Raw genomic sequence first — 16,606 nt, forward strand, 5'->3', positions numbered from 1 at the left:
GGGCGGGGGCCTGGGGGGGCCGGGCGGCCGAGACGTGCCAGGGCTACTACGACGTCATGGGCCAGTACGACGCTGCCTTCAACTGCACCACGGGCGGCTACCGCTTCTGCTGCGGCACGTGCCACTACCGCTTCTGCTGCGAGCACCGGGCCATGCGGCTGGAGCAGGGCCGCTGCACCAACGTGGAGACCCCCTTCTGGGCCCACACCCAGGCCAGCAGCACGGCCGGGCCCGGGGGCCGGGGGCCGGGGGGCTCCGAGGCCGCCCGCCAGCAGAGCAACAGCACCGTCTACGTGGTCTGCGGTGTCATCAGCTTCACCCTGGCCGTGGGCCTGGGCATCAAGGTGGCCTTTGGCAAGGCTTCCCGCCGGCCCCAGGGGCGGGAGATCAACATGCCCAGGTGAGGGCGGAGAGTCGGGGGCCACGGGGAAAGGGGGGAGGGGAGAGGAGGGGAGTTTGGGGGCAATGAGGAAGGGGAGAGGGGAGGGGAGAGGCAGGGGGAGTTGGGGCCCGGAGGAGGGGGCCACGACTGGGAGAAGGGAGCGGGTCGGGGAGGGGAGTGTCAGGCGGCCATGGGGAATGGGGGGAGGGGAGTATCAGAGGTCATGGGGGGATGGGAGTATCAGGGGTTCACGCGGGAGGGGAGGGGAGAGGCAGGGGGAATTGGAGGCCGGGGGAAGGGAGTGTCGGGGGCCATGGGGAAAGGGGGGAGGGGAGTGTCTGGGGTTCATGGGGAAGGGGGGAGTGGAGAGGCAGGGGGAGTTTGGGATGGGGGGAGGGCGGAAGCAGGGGGGAGTTGGGAGCCAGGGGGAGGGGGCCCTGGCTGGGAGAGAGGAGGAGAGGGGAAGGGATCGGGGGTCAAGGGGAGAGGTGGCGGCCAGAGGGAGGGGTGCAGCTGGGGGGAGAGGTGTGGGGAGTTGGGGGCCATGGGGAGGCGAGAAGGGAGGGGGCACGAGAGTGGGGCTGGGTGTGGGGCATGGCAGTGGGAAGGGGGGCTGGCAGGACAGTGGGGGAGCACCTAGTGGCGAGGCCGGGTGGGGCAGCCCCAGGGTCTGTCTGGGCCCAGAGCCCCCTAGTGGTGAGGCCGGCGGCGCAGGCCAGGGCAGCCCCAGGGGCTGGGGAGTGGGACTGTGCCCCGGCAGGGGGGCCGGGTTAACCTGTGGGTGTCTGACGGGCGCTGCCCACCCCCGCCCAGGGCTCTTGTCGACATTCTCCGGCACCAGGCTGGGACCAGCTCGCGCTCCGAGCGCAGCAACAGCACCACCCTCAACTCAGCGTCCCAGGACAACGGCCCAGCCCGGCCCCCGAAGAACCTTTACAACCCCATCAAGCCCTGCCAGAGCAACCACGGTCGGTACAGCGGCACTAGGGGCCCTGCGCCGTGGGGAGCGGGGCAGGGGGCTCGGCGGAGGGCGCTGGGCTCCGGGGAGTGGGGCAGGGGCTCGACAGAGGGCGCTGGGCTGCGGGGAGCGGGGCAGGGGGCTTTGCGGGGAGGGGCACTGGGCTGCAGGGAGTGGGGCAGGGGCTCGGCAGGGGGTGCTGGGCTGCGGGGAGCGGGGCGGGGGGCTTGGTGGGGGGGCACTGGGCTTCGGGGAGCGGGGCAGGGGGCTCGGCGGAGGGCGCTGGGCTGCGGGGAGCGGGGCAGGGGGCTTGGCGGGGGGGGCACTGGGCTGCGGGGAGTGGGGCAGGGGCTCGGCAGGGGGTGCTGGACTGCGGGGAGTGGGGCAGGGGCTCGGCAGGGGGTGCTGGGCTGCGGGGAGTGGGGCGGGGGGCTTGGTGGGGGGCACTGGGCTGCGGGGAGTGGGTCAGGGGGCTCGGCGGGGGGCACTGGGCTGCAGGGAGAGGGGCAGGGGTCTTGGTGGGGGGGCACTGGGCTGCAGGGAGTGGGGCGGGGGCTCAGTGGGGGGTGCTGTGCTGCGGGGAGCAGGGTAGGGGGCTCAGCAGGGGAGGCTGGGCTGCAAGGAGAGGGCTGGGCGCTGTCTCCCCATGGCCGGATGTACTGTGTGTGTGCCCGCATTAGGGGCGTGCACTGGGTGTGTGTCTGGGGTATCCCCCATATCACTGCCCACCCCTCTCTTGCCCCCCAGCTGCTCCACAACCAGCAGTTTCTCCCCCAAGGACATTGAGCTGAGTTGGGTCGGGGGGGTCTGTGCCAGGGGCTAGGACATCCTGGGTGGGGGGGTGGGGGGGGCTAGCACTCACTGACCCTGGTGCATCCCCTGCCCCACAGGCTCTTAACCCACGTAGTGCATCCCCTGCCTCCCACGGGGAACACTGGCCATGCCAAGGGGTGAAACCAGGAGCTGGGAGGGGCAGGATATGCTTGGCTGCATGGCTGTCATCGTCACCCCACCAGCCCGTGCCCCACGATCATCTGCCAGCTGGGCAGGAGGGCAGGGGGGTGTTTGTCTGAGCACCCCACTGGGAAGCTGGGTATCAGGGCAGATGGACCCATGGGGCTGATCCACAGGGCAGGGAGAGGGGTGGGGGTCAGGGGCTTACCGGCAGGGGAGGCCATGGAGCCAGGTATCCTAAAGCCGGCATTAGGGGATTAGATCTGGGGTTGACAAGGGAGGGGTGGATTAGTCGGCTCCAGAGTCAGTTCAGCCCCTCCCCGACGCTCAACCTTCCCCCATCACCAAGGGGTCCCCTTTCCCGATGGAGCCCCCCCTGTGGGGAGAGGGGGGCGCATTGTCCATGGATTGGTCAGCCCGCCCTCTTCCCTCCGCCAGGGCCCCCCGGGGGGGCTGCTTGCTGAGACCGAACAAACTCATGTCACTCCCGGGGCTGTTAAACAGGCCTGGGCCTGGCTGGTCTGGGATCGGCGTCCCCCGGAGGGGAAAGGCCCCGGGCCCCATTCCCTGCCCCCCACCCCCACCCCCCGGCAAATCTTTGGGCAATGGTGCTTTGGAGCCGGTGATTTCTGGGCCCAGGCATTACGGCGCGGGGCATGGTGGGAGATCGCGGTTCGCCATGGCAACCGGTGCTAGCTGTCGTGGGGTGTCTGTGGCTGAGCATTCATGGCAGGGCTGGGGGGGGTGCGGTGGCTGAGTCATTCCCCCCCCAGGGGATCCGAAAACCTCCTTGAAGCATGTTCTGTTAAAGGGGGATTACGGGGTCTTGGGGGAGGGGATCTAAAGCAGGGGGTGGGGGAAGCAGAGAAATTGGAGAGGGGTCCCAGCAGCTGGGGGGGGAGCAGTGGAGTGCAGGACTGAGGGTGGACTGGGGAGGGGTCCCAGCAGCTGGGGTGGCGAGGGGCGTGCAGGACAGAGGGTGGATTGGGGTGGGGTCCCAGCAGCTGGGGTGATGAGGGGAGTGTAGGCTGGGGGGGTGGATTCGGGAGGGGTCCCAGAAGCTGTGGGGGGCAGCAGAGGAGAGCAGGCCGGAGGGGGCGGATTGGGGAGGGGTCCCAACAGCCGGGGCGGCAGCAGGGCAGTGCAGGCTGGGGGGTGGATTGGGGAGGGGTCCTAGCAGCTGGGGGGCAGCAGGGGAGTGCGGGCTGGGGGGTAGATTGGGGAGGGGTCTCAGCAGCTGGGGGGTTTGCAAGGGAAGTGTAGGCCGGGGGGGGCGGTGGATTGGGGAGGCGTCCCAGCAGCTGCGGGGGCGCGGGAAGTGCAGGCTGGGGGGGTGGATTGGGGAGGGGTCCCAGCAGCTGGGGGAGCGCAGTCAGGGGGGCGGATTGGGGAAGGGTCCCATCCCCCTGGGGAGAGAGGGGAGTGCAGTCGGGGGGGGGATGGATTCGGGAGGGGTCCCATCAGCTGGGGGTCATGGCCAGCAGGACATTAGCTAGCGGGGGTCAGGGTGGGCTGTCAGTTTAACTCTATCCTGCTGCCCCACATCGCCTCCTGTGGGGTGCAGGATCCCCCTTCGCTCGCCGGCCCAAGCGGGCACTTTGTGCTGCCATGACACGGTGGCTGCACCCCAGAAGTGGCTGCATTTGGGAGCGACGTGGCCCTCGTTCTGCTTGGCATGGTCGGTGCCTTTACGGGGGCCGGGTATTTCCGTCCATCGGGAGGGGGACAGAGACACCCCTGGTCGTCATGAACTGAGCTACTTCTCTAGCGCCCGTCACCATAGCGTCTGGGCTCCTCCCGCTCTTCTCCTGACACACCCAGGGAAGCAGGGCTGTCGTCTCCATTGTGCAGAGGGGGAAACTGAGGCAGGGAGCTACTACGGAACCTGGGCTGGGTCCCTGCAGCTAGGACTTCAGAGGCTGCAGCTCCGTGCGCGGCGCAGGCCTGGGGATGAGAACTGATCCCTGCTCATGCGGGGTGGATTCATTTTCCAGGGTAGGCTCCAGGGTCTCATTAGTGGGGGACCACGTGGGTGTTCTGGGGGGCACTGGAGGGCACTTGACCCCATCACCCGCACCTAGGAATTGGGGCCCATTGAATATTCTTTGGGGGGCAAATTTCCCATTTGCGGCCCCCTGCCTGTAATGCCGGCCCTGAGCCTTCCCTACCATTCTACACTCCCCTCCCCGAGCCAGGAGAGAACCCAGGAGTCCTGGCTCCCAGCCCCCCTTGCTCTAATCACTAGACCCCACTCCCCTCCCAGAGCTGGGGAGAGAACCCAGGCATCCTGCTGGGGTGCACCCTGGAAGTTGGGCAGCTTTAGGCGGGCCCAGGGAGACACCCAGTGGCTGTTTGGAGAATGGCAGGTTTCTTCATTACACTGCTCCAGAGAGTATCCATCCCTTCCTCCCTCCCCTGCACCCCACATCCCCCCAATCCCTCCCCTGCACCCCCACATCCCCGATCCCTCCATCCATCCATCCCCCTGCACCCCCACATCCCCCCAATCCCTCTGTCCATCCCTCCCCTGCACCCCCACATCCCCAATCCCTCGCTCCATCCCTCCCCTGCACCCCCACATCCCCAATCCCTCGCTCCATCCCTCCCATGCACCCCCACATCCCCAATCCCTCCCTCCATCCCTCCCCTGCACCCCCACCCACATCCCTCCATCCCTACCCCTGCACACCCATATTCACTAATCTCTCCATCCATCCCTCCCCTGCACCCCACATTGCCCAATCCCTCCCTCCATTATTCCCTTGCACCCCCACATCCCCCGATCCCTCCATCCCTCCCCTGCACCCCCACATTCCCGCTCACCCCAGAGGTATCTGCCCTCACACATTACCTTTAAGGGGTTGGGGTTTTTTTGTCCCCAGACAGATAATACATCAGGCGGACCCAGAGGTGTCTGAGCTCATACATTACCTTCAAGGGGCGTGGATGTTTGTCCCCAGACAGAAAATAACATCAGTCAGACCCGGCAGTCCGACCTTGCACCTTACCTTTAAGGGGCTGAGGTTTTTTTTGGTCACCAGACAGAAAAGACCATCAAGTGGGACCTGGGCCAGAAGTGTCTGACCTTGCACCTTACCTTTAATGGGCTGGGTTTTGTTTTTTGTTTTTGTCCCCAGACAGAAAATACCATCAGGCGGACACAGCAGTGTCTGACCTTGCACATTATCTTTAAGGGGCCACGTTTTTTTGTCCCCAGAGAGAAAATATCATGAGGCGGACCCAGAACTGTCTTACCTTGAACCTTACCTTTAATGGGCTGGAGGGGTTTTTTGTTTAGTTTTGTGTCCCCCAGACAGAAAATACCATCAGGCGGACCCAGAAGTGTCTGACCTTGCACCTTACCTTTAAGGGGCCACGGTTTTTTTGTCCCCAGACAGAAAATAGCACCAGATGGACCCAGAAATCTCTGACCTTGCACCTTACCTTTAAGGGGCTGGGGTTTTTTTGTTGTTTTTTTGTTGTCCCCAGAAGGAAAATAGCACCGGGGCCCGGGCCCGGGTTCACAATGGCGCCAGTGGTGCCCTGGAGCCGGGCCCAGGCTCAGAAGGGGCCCCGGCCTGCTCCGCTTGCTCTGCGCCCCGGGACCCCGCCAGCCCCCTGGCCCCAGCCGCCAGATCCCCTCTGCCCCCCGGCCGGACCCCAGTGCACCCCCGGCTCCGGGCAGTCTCTGCTTCCCACCACCTGGGGGGCCCCCCTGTCCCCCCCGGCGCTGAGCCACCCGGGACTGGGGCAGGAGCCCCGCCAGTCTCAGCCAGTTGATGGGGGCGCAGTGTGGGGGGCTTGGTTGGGCCCCTCCAGGCAAGTGGGTCCTGAGGGAGCCTGGCCGGGGCAGGCCCTGGCCTGGCTGATCGCGCCACTCCCGAGAGGCCAGAGCGATTCCTGGCCCCGGGACCAGCCCTGGCTGCGCTGCCGGCTCAGCCCAGCAGACAGTCGCCTCCCAGCAGGGCCGGTGACTGCGGCCAGGAGGCAGGGCGTGGGGGAGGGGGTCTGGGGGGTGCTGGCTGCGAGGGGGCGGGGTAGATGTGTGTGTTGGGGCACATGGGAGTGGGGGTTCTGTGGGGGGTGCTAGGCAGTTGTGGTGGGGCGGTGGGAAGGGGGGGTGTTGTGCAGGGTGCTGTGCGTTTGTGGGTGGGTCTGGGGGCGGTGCTGGGCATAGTGGGTCCGGGGGGCTCTGGCCATAGGGAGCTGGGGGGTGCTGGGCAGGGCGGGGAGGGGCTGTGTGGCATGACATGGGCCCGCCCCCCGAGGGGAAGGGGCAGGCCGGCAGCACATGGCCGGGCAGCCGGTTTGTAAATAGTGCCCTGCACTGGGCTGGGCGGAGGGGGCCGGCCCCTCGCTCGAGGGGCTGACGTCCCCGCGCCACGCTCCACTGCCCCCACGGGGGCCCACAAAAGGTTAATCCGGCCCTGGGGGGACCCAGAGGTGTCTGACCTCGCACATTACCTTTAAGGGGCTGGGTTTTGCTGGTGGGGTTTGGGTTTTTTTTGCCCCCAGACGAATAACCCGGCTTTGCCTTGCAGACAACATGCACCACAACTACGTGCACCTCAGCGTGAGCAGCCCGAAGCACCACGCCGCCACGCTGGGTAGGTGACGCGGGGGGCGGCCGGCCCAGCTCTGCGCCCCAGGGCCGGGGGAGGGGGCCCCGTTTTCTCACCCGAACTGCCCCAGGGAATCCGAATCCTCCAGCTGGGAAACGGGGGGTAGGGGGGAGGGAGATAAAATGGCTCCGAGCGTTAATCTCTATCTTCACCCCTCCTCCAACCCCCTGTCCCTGGCCCCCTCCTCCTGACCCCTCTCCCCACACTCCCTCTTCCCCTCCCCCGACCCCCTGCCTCCATCTGTCCCCTCCCCCTCCCTCCGGACCCCTCTCCCCACACTCCCTCTTCCCCTCCCCCTTCTCCCCCATCTCTTTCTGCCCACCCCAGACTGGCGAGTGCATCACACCCCAACGTCGGGCCTGAAGTACAATTCGCTCACTTGCTCCCGCTCCTTCCACAACCTCTCGCACCTGCCCCCGTCCTACGAGTCGGCCATCAAGTCGGAGCTCAGCCGCTACTCCTCGCTCAAGAGGCTGGGTGAGCCAGGGGCCCTGCCACTGGGGGGTGCTCACAGCCGACCCCACCGCTGCCACCAGCCCCGGGGGACTTGCCCGGGGGCCAGAGCTGGCCTGGGGAAGAATGGGGCCCAAGACCTTTTCCCTCTAGGGGGCGCCAGCTACCATGTGGCCCCAGGGCAGGGACAGGCTGGCTCAGGGGGGTAGGGAATGGGGCCCAGGGTCTTTCCCCTTTAGGGGGGGCCATCGGTTCCCAGGACTGACTGGCAGCCTGCGGGGGAAATGAATTCATTCACAGTGGCCCCGTCCGGCCATGGAGCCTGTGAACGTGCAAAGGAGAGTTGGTCACATTGTCCATTATCTCCCATCCCCCTGACCCGCCCCTCCTGCCTTTGCCCCTCCCATCCCCCCACCCTCCCCTGCTGCCTTTGCCCCGCCCCGGCAGCGGAGAAGGACATGGACGAGCTGTACCTGAAGCGGCGGCACCTGGCCGAGCTGACGCGGGGCACGCTGCCCCTGCACGCCATGAAGATGAACTACGAGCACTACGGGGAGGCGGCCCAGCACCCGCGGCGGGTGATGTCCCAGGAGCACATCCTCTCGGACGGCTACCGCCCCTCCCCCTACGACTGCACCGGCCCCCGGGAGCGGGTCGTCTCCCACGAGCGGCTGCTCTCCCGCGAGGTCCTGCACTCCCAGGAGCCTCTGCTCTCGCCCGAGCGCCTGCACCAGGGCACGGGACCCTTCCAGGAGCTGCGGCTGGGCCACCAGAAGGCCCTGTCCCAGACCAACATCTGTGCCGCTGGCACCCCGCTGCTCGAACGCCACCAGGGGCACAAGATGAACTCCCACCCGTCCTCCGCCAACTCGGCCCAGGCTGCCTGGGAGGTGGGCAGCAACCACACGGCCAACCGGCGCCAGGGCTTCGGCGCCCGCCGCCAAAGCACCATCGAGCAGCTGCAGTTCATCCCCGGGCACCACCCCAGCCAGCACCTCCGCACCGGGAGCAAGAACGAGGTCACCGTGTGAGGGCCCGGCTCAGGTGGACTCGACTTTCCAAGGCCATAGCTCTCTTCCTCCTCCTCCTCTGCGTCTTCCCCCCCCGTCCTTCCCGTCTTCTTTCTTGGACCGGGCGGCCTGCTGGGCTTCAAGGCCTTTGCCGGGCTTTGGTGGCATCTGCCTTTGATGACCTCAGCGCCATGAGTCCTGTCAACTTTTGATGATGTCAGGGTTAGGTTGAACCCATCCACGCTGGATGACGTCAGCCCCTGGGGCCCTGTCGACATTGGGTGACATCGAGGTTGCCTTGTCTCCGTCCATGTTAGATGATGTCCACAACTGGTGACATCACTGCTGTGGGCCCTCTTGACTTGTGATGATGTCAAGATTGCCTTGGCCCCATCCGTGTTGGGTGACCTCAGCGCCACAGGCCTTGTCAACTTTTGATGATGTCAAGGTCGCTTTGAACCCATCCACGTTGGATGACGTCAGCCCCTTGGAGCCTGTCGAGATTGGGTAATGTCAAGATTGCCTTGTCTCCGTCCATGTTAGATGATGTCAGTGCCCTGGGTTCTATCGACTTTTGATGTCAAGATTGTGTTGAGCCTCTCCATGACTGATGACATCAGTGCTCGGGGCCTTCTCAACTTTTGTTGATGTCAGGATTGCCTGGGGCCCATCCACATTGGGTGACATCAGCACCATGGGCCCTGTCGACATTTGATATCAAAGTGGTGTTGGGCCTGTCCCCGTTGGATGACATCAGCACCATGGGCCTTGCTGACATTTGATGATGGCAAGATTGTGTTGGACCCATCCATGTTCGATGATGTCAAATTGCATTTGGCCTGTCCACCGACATCAGCGCTGTGGGCCCTGTTGATGGATGATGATGTCAGGACAGTCAGGCCTGTCCATATAGGATTACGTCAGTGCTGTGGTTGGTGTGTCAACATTTGATTCCATCAGGACCAGCTGTCCTGTTGACTTTTGATGATGATGTCAGCACTGGCCATCTTTGATGACATCTGCACTGTGGCCCTTGTCTATGTGTCATGATGTCAGTACCACCAAGCCCGTCAACCTGTGATGATGTAAACACTGTGGGTCAACCTTTGATGATGCCAAGAGGGCTCTCAACCTCTGCTGTCAATACCGTCTCCATCTCATGACATCAACACTGTGGACCTTGTCGGTGATTGATAACATGAGTGCTGTGGGCCTTGTCGACGTCTGATGACATCATCGCCGTTTCATGGTCTCAACACTGTGGACCTCGTTGACCGTGGATGACACCAGTGTCCTGGGCGTCAGCCTGCTGGTTTTGACATCAGTCCAGTGGCTCCGTCGCCGATTGACGATGCCTGTTCACTGGGCGTTGTCACTGATGATATCACAGCAGTTGGCCTGGTCAATAGTTGAGGAGATCAAGCACTGCCAGGCCATCATCAACCCTTGATTATGTCAGCACTGCGGACTTTGTTGGTGATGGATGATGTCAAGATCATCAGGGTCTGTTGACCTTTAATGTCGGCCTTGTTGATATTCAGTGATGTCAACTCTGTGGACCTGGTTCCTTTTTTTGATGACATCAGCACTGTGGGCCTTGTCTATCTTTGATTATGTCAGTGCTGTGGGCCCAGTCCACTTGTTGATGATGTCACCGCTGTGGACCCAATCCCCTTTTTTATGACATCACAGCTGTGGACCTGGCCCGCTTTTTGATGCTATCGCCGACAGAGGCGCGGCCCCCCTTTTGAGACTCAGCCCGCCCCATGATGTCATGCCCGCCGGCCCCGTCCATTCAATGAGGACGCCATGGTGCCTTCCGATGACATCACCGCTCCCCTCCAGCAGGCCAGATGCCCCCTGGCGCCAGGGTGGGAGCAAGCGGCCCCCTCTCCCCGGATCTCATGGCTGGGGCTGAGAGCTCATCAGATGGGCCATGGTATGGCCAAACCTCCACTTCCATCCCATCCCACCGCTGCTCCCCATGTACATATCTTTATATAGCGCTCTCTGGTTTCTCTCTTCCAGTGCTTCGGCTCTTTGGATTTCCAGCCCACTCCACTGCCATGGGGCAGGGGAGCACGAGCCCCCACCCCTCCAGCACACGTGAATGTAGTTTGAACAGCCTCAGCTCTTTCAAACCCCGCCCCTCTCTCCCCAAGATCGTGGGTCACCCCCACGCCGTGGGGGGGGGGGGTAACTGGGTCTTCGTATCATGCCTTTTTCTTTATTTCTCTTCCGTTTCTTCGCGGGCCGCTTGCTAGGCCCTGGGATCTTCGATCTCATCACCCAGTAGAGTTCTGACGGGTCTCAGCCTCAAACCTTTTCATCCCTTCGTCCCCCTCTGCGCTCAGACCCCGACCATCCAACGCCAAAACATGCTCCTCTTCTGCACTGCGGTATGCCTACGGGGCATGGCCGGCTGCTACGGATACAGAGGCGCTGAGATGGGGTCCTGCCGCGCTGGGCGCTGCACTGATATCGTCACCGAGAGCGGAGTCGCATCAGGCCAGGCGCTGCCCCATCACACTGGGTACTGCCCAGACAAAGAATCACTGAGATCGGGGCCCCGTCGCGCCAGGCACTGCCCAGATACATACTATCTGTGTCTTCCCCACAGAGCTCTCCATCTAAACGTATCAAAATCAGCTGGAACCCAGGCTAGCCCACAGGGCTCCCTCTCCCCTTCGTGGCTGTACCATGGATAGTGGTTTATAGGCCACGTACCACTGGAGCTCTTTAGCCCAGGTGTAACACAATCCTATTCTTCCCCAAGGCATTAGAAACTCCTGAGGGCCTTGGCATGGCTTCTGGTACAGACCGTCCAGCCTTAAATAAAACCCCTCTCTTCACATTGGCTCCTGACCTCAGGGGACTCTCTGCAACCCCGGCAGGCAGTAGCTTAAACACCAATACAAGGAGTGGCTTTATTGCCATACGGTTAGCCTGCGGAACTCCCCACCACTGGATGTCGCTGTGGCCAAAAGCTTAGGTGCCTACAAAGGATCAGCTTCTCTAGGGGTCACTGTGACTCATGGCAATTCAGCCGGGCCCTCTGTCGCCAGTCTCTTCAGCTGGGGTTATAAATCAAGAGCTGAAATCATTTAAAGCCAACCCCCTGGGTGGGTTAGTCCGTATTTGCCCCCCAGGGGATGTCTTGTCCCTTCCTCTGAAGCAAGTCTGTAGGGACCACTGGTGGAGACCCGGATACCGGGCTAGATGGGCCTGCCCACTGGTCAGTTCTTAGACTCCTGTGATTTTTGCGGGGGGTGCTTCAGTGTTTGGGGTGCCCGTCTCAAGCGGCTGATTGTGAGAGAGGCGGGCGCTCAGTGCTGCCAGGTGATTGGGAATGCCTTGATGGCATCCGGAAATCACAGGAACAGAGGAAATTGACTGGAGCCGATTAATGGGCCCATCTAGCCCGTCCCGTCTCTGACTGTGATCAGTACCGGATGCTTCAGGGGAAGGTGGTTAAAGCAGAAGGTTTGGGGACTCAGGACTCCTGGGGTCTATTCCTGGGGAGGGGAGCGAATCTAGTGGTTAGAGCAGGGGAAGGGGGTCAGGTGTCAGGACTCCTGGGTTCCATGCCCCCTAAGACCGGTTGGATATCCCTTCCCACGTTACGTTCCCGCCGGAGAGTCCTGTTCTCCATAGAGTCTGGGGCCTGTTGGGAGCGCTGGGATTGCCTAGTCTAGCCCCCAGCGTAACGCAGGCTGGACCTGTCCTCTCCCCTTTTGAACCACCCCAAATTCTTGTTTTCAACAACTCCCTGCCACGGTGAGTTCCCCAGGCTCATTCCACATCATGTGGAAAAAAGCATTGCCTTTAACTCCCCTTGTCCTTTTAGCCAATCTCTCACGCTCCCCTCCCTGCCTCCCCCCTTTCAAAACACCACCCCGCCCCCGGCAGTTAACCCTTTGGACACTCTGAATTCAGAGGCTGCTCCCTTTAAGGGTCAGGCTGCAGGACCTACCAGGCAGGGGGGGTTTAGGATTTGATTTTTTAGGGCCCCCTTTTGAGGGGCGATTTTCTCTCCCCCCGTCCCCCTGCCTGATCATCCAGGGGTGGCAAAGCTATAAGCTTCCCCTTCCGGATGGGGAGCCCCAGCCTCCAACCTTCCCCTCCCCCAGCTAGATTTCTGCCCCCCTGCCCCCTTCTCAGGATCTTTGGATGAGGTCAGCTGGGCTCTGCCCCCTTGACTTCACTGGTGCCATAGGGCAGAGAATAGCCGTGGCGCAGGACGCCCCGGCCCTGACCCACAGCTGCCCCCAAAGGGCCCCAGGGGACAGGGAATAGCCGCAACTCAGGGCACCCCTGCCATGCCCCCGATCTGCCCCCATTGGCCCTGGGGGGCAAGGAATAGCTACAGCGTCAGGCGCCCCCATCTGCCCCCTACTGCCCGGTGTGGGTGCAGCACCCTCACCCTGGCTGGGGCAGAGCACCCAGGGGCCCAAGCGTCTGGGGGAGAAGGTCGTGGGTTTTCTGCCCCACAACACTGGCGACGGCAGCACAAGCCATTCCCCCCACCTCCCCACTATGTCGTGCCCCCGGGATCTGTGGGGGACCCCCTCCACTCCCCCATTCCTTCCCGAGCCCCCTTCGTCCCCCTCCCCAGACATCCCTTCCTCCGCTGAACTCGAATCAAGGGCTAATGTTTCCTCTTCCTCCCCTCCTTGCCCCAGGGGTATTTTCGTGTTGGGAGGGGCAGGTCGGGAGGGCAGGGTTTTGTTGCTGTTGTTGTTGTTTTTTGGAAGTATCTCAATGCAAAACTTTCCCCTGATGGGGGGGACCCCAGGCTTTGGGGGGCAGAGGGAGCCGAGCCATTGGCCCCATTCACCCTGCCCTTTGCCCCCCAACTCGAGCCACCACCACCCCCCAAATAATCCCAGGGATTTTGGATCTTCCCAGTCAGCTCAGACCCAAGATGGGTTTGGGAGGGGACCGGTTTGGGAGACCGCTGTGGGCCTCCCTTGTGTGGCCCTCCTGGGTCGGGGGCGGGGAGGGCGGGGGTGTGTCAGTGCCTCCTCCCCCTCGGTCCCATGCCTCCAAGCATAAGCCATAGTTGACCTGGGGTAGGTTGGGTCCCCGGATGAACAGCCATTCGGCCAGGACGGGACCTGGAACCCGCCCTGTGGGGGTCCGTGTTAGAGGAAAGGTGCTGAGATGTGGGGGGACTGGCTGGGGGGGATCCCTAGTCACCCCATGTCACTGGGAGCAGGGCAGGAGGGCGGTCATGGCATCCTCAGGGATTGTACAGACCAGAGTGAGCACGAGGATGGGGGCAGTATGTGTAGGGGGTGGGGGCATGGCGGGAGGTGTGAGGGGAGCGTGGGGGGAGGTGGGAGTTTGGTGGGAGAAATGGGGGGATGGCAGAGGTGGGGAGGTTCAGTAGGAAGTGGTGGGATTGGCAGGAGGAATGTGGGGGGACAGCGGAGATGTGTGAGGAATGTGGGGGGATGGCAGGAGGTTTTGGGGGATGGCGGGAGGTCTGGGGGGGATGACAGAAGTGGGGGATTGGCAGGAGGAATGTGGGGGACAGCAGAGGTGTGTGAGGAATGTGGGGGGATGGCAGGAGGTGTGAGGGGACAACAGAGGTGGGGGGTTGGCAGGAGGAATGTGGGGGGACGGCGGAGGTATGGGAGGAACGTGGGGGGACAGCAGAAGGTGGGAGGTTGTGGGGAGGTGGGGGTTGTTGTGAAGTGTGTGAGGAATGTGGGGGTTCAGTGGAAAGGTGTGGAGGGACGATGGAGGTGTGGGGTCTCTGGCAAGTGCAGGGGTTGGCAGGAGGTGGGAGGGGCTGCGTGGGTGGGTTGTGTATGAAGAGAACGTGTGTGTGGGGTGCGCGGACGTGGGAGTGGTGCCAGCATGGGCATGCCAGGTTGTGCCCGGCTGTTGGCGTTGGGTGTGTTGGCACGTGCACGGCGGGATCCGGGGAGGCTCAGCAGGGGCACAATGTGTGTTGTATGGTGTGTCCTTGGCTCCATGCCTGAGACCCAGCTCTCCCTGCCCCTCTCAGGGCCGGGGGGCCCGCACCCCGCGGCGACCAAAACCCACCATCTGGGCCGATCCCCCCACCCAATGCTCAGCACCCACTCCCCATGGGAGTCCATGGCACATCCTCCCCTCCAGGGCTGGGATATGTCGCTCTTCCGTCCCGCGGCCCAGTTCTGGAGAACTCCCGGCATGATGCCGAGGGGCCGGTTCTTCAGCCCCTGGGTGTCTTGTTTTGCATTTTTTTTAATATAAAAAATAAAACAGTGTCTTCTATTTTTAGAGCTGCGACTGTTTTGACCAGTCGCGTCACACGCGCTAAGGGTTAAGCCATAGGCTCTGACTGGAAAGCCCAGCCTCGGCTTGCGAGGCGCCCTCCCCACTCCTGATGGGCCGACATGTGGCGTTGACTCCGGCCCGTCTGCTTCGCCGGCCGGCAGGTACGGCAGCGCCTCCCACGAAGTTCTCTGCGATCGGACGGGCGCGTCGGCTCCCATGCTCGAGGTGTGACCAGCCTCGAAGCCGGCCTAGGCCTCGCTTCTCGTCGCTCCTCAGGAGGCCCTAGTGCATGGGAGCTCCCCCGGCACGGCGGAACAAGGCACGCAGCGTCCGTGCCCAGCTGTGCGTGTGGGCGGGGGGTCCTGGGTCCCGAGTGCAGGGAAACAGCTGTATAAACGGCCCATAAACAAGGGTCTACACTGAGCTTGTTACCGCTCATTCACCCTCTGCCATTCACGGTCTGTTAGGCACTTGGCAGCGTGCTAGTGGTGAGCATAGGTGTCTCGATAGTCATTTGCTATTCACTCCTCCCTGTTCACTGCTCTCTGTTCACTTTGTTATTGACTTCCACTACCCCTGTTCACTGCTCACCTTTCACTATTAGTTATTTGCTATTCACTGTTCGCTGTCCCCATTCGCTCCTCACCATTCACTGTTTGTTATTTGCTATTCATTGTTCACTCTCCCCATTCACTGCTCACCGTTTCACTCTTCACCATTCATTGCCCGAAATGCAGTTTGCAGTCTCAGATATCCCTCACTATTCTTCATTCAGTATTCGGCCCTCGTGTTTCATTCTTCGCTCTTCCTGTTCACGGTGCAGCTCGCTCTTTGCCGTTCACTGTTCTTCTTTCTCCTGTCACCATTTCTCGTTAAGGTCCCCTCGTTCCCCATCCGCTGTGCTTTGCATACGATTCCCTCTTCATCGCTCACTCTTCCCTGCGTCTTCGCTAGTTCTCATTCCCTTGCCGCTCTTGGCTCCTTGGCTGCCAGCCGCTACTTGCCCAGTGGCCGTTGGCTCCTCCTCACCCGCCAGGCCGTTTTGAGAAAGGCCCAGGAAGACAGCGGGTGGCCAATCCCACGCAGTGCGAGATCCCCACTGGGGAGCCCCACCATGGGCGACAGGTGCCGAGAGTGTCCCGTGACCAATCAGTTGGGCTCCTGTGGCTCAAACCCAGGGAAATCAGGGCTAAACCCAAGGGAACAGGAGGGGCCTTAGCATCAGGTTGTTCCACCTGCCCCGGTAGTGGAAGGGCCCCGATAACCAGCTGCTGAGGACGGGGAACCCATTTCCCCTGCTGCACGTCGACTCGTTTTCTGCCAGCAGAGGCTGCGGTTCCTGGTGTACCCCGAACACGCCATCTTTGGACAAAAAGGGGAATGTTGCCCCCTGCTGCTCCACAGCCCAGCACCCCCTGCTGAGCCCCTGCCCCGCAGCCAAGTGCCCCCCCGCCCCGCTCCCCACAGCCCAGTGCCCCCTGCTGAGCCCCTGCCCCGCTCCCTGCAGCCCAGTGTCCCCTGCTGAGCCCCCAGCCCCTTCTCTGCAGCCCAGTGTCTCCTGCTGAGCCCCCCGCCCCTCTCCCTGCAGCCCAGCGCCCCCTGCTGAGCCCCCCGCCCCTTCCCTGCAGCCCAGTGCCCCCTGCCCCAGTCCCGTCAGCACAGTGGCCCTTGCTGAGCCCCCACCATTCTCCCCGCAGCACGAAATAAGACCCATGGGCCCGTCTAGCTCAGTAGCTCACCCCCTGCCAGCCCACTCTGGATTAGACCTGTGGGCCCATCTAGCCCGGTATCTGACCCCGGCTGATCCCATCTCTGGCAGTGGGCAGCACCAGCTGTCTCAGAGGTAGGTACAAGGACACCCCCTAGTGGGCAGCCGGGGGGCAGCCTTCCAAACCCCAGTGCGGCAGGCAGAGTGGGGGGAGGCGAGTTGGTGGGGTCGCCCTTCTGGCTCTGAACT

At 62.9% G+C, this 16,606-nt stretch overlaps 1 protein-coding gene across 1 annotated transcript; it reads left to right on the plus strand.

Moving 5' to 3' along the window:
* Window positions 1-54: 54 nt before the first annotated feature.
* Window positions 55-13,659, plus strand: SHISA7 (shisa family member 7). The gene is made up of 5 exons (XM_074937487.1): window positions 55-400; window positions 1,196-1,350; window positions 6,836-6,901; window positions 7,244-7,393; window positions 7,817-13,659. Exons 1-5 carry the CDS (start codon window positions 57-59, stop codon window positions 8,398-8,400), a joined length of 1,299 nt encoding a protein of 432 aa, XP_074793588.1. The 5' UTR covers window positions 55-56; the 3' UTR covers window positions 8,401-13,659.
* Window positions 13,660-16,606: the final 2,947 nt, after the last annotated feature.

This window comes from Natator depressus, chromosome 23 (genome assembly GCF_965152275.1).
Source record: "Natator depressus isolate rNatDep1 chromosome 23, rNatDep2.hap1, whole genome shotgun sequence".
Lineage (NCBI taxonomy): Eukaryota > Metazoa > Chordata > Testudines > Cheloniidae > Natator > Natator depressus.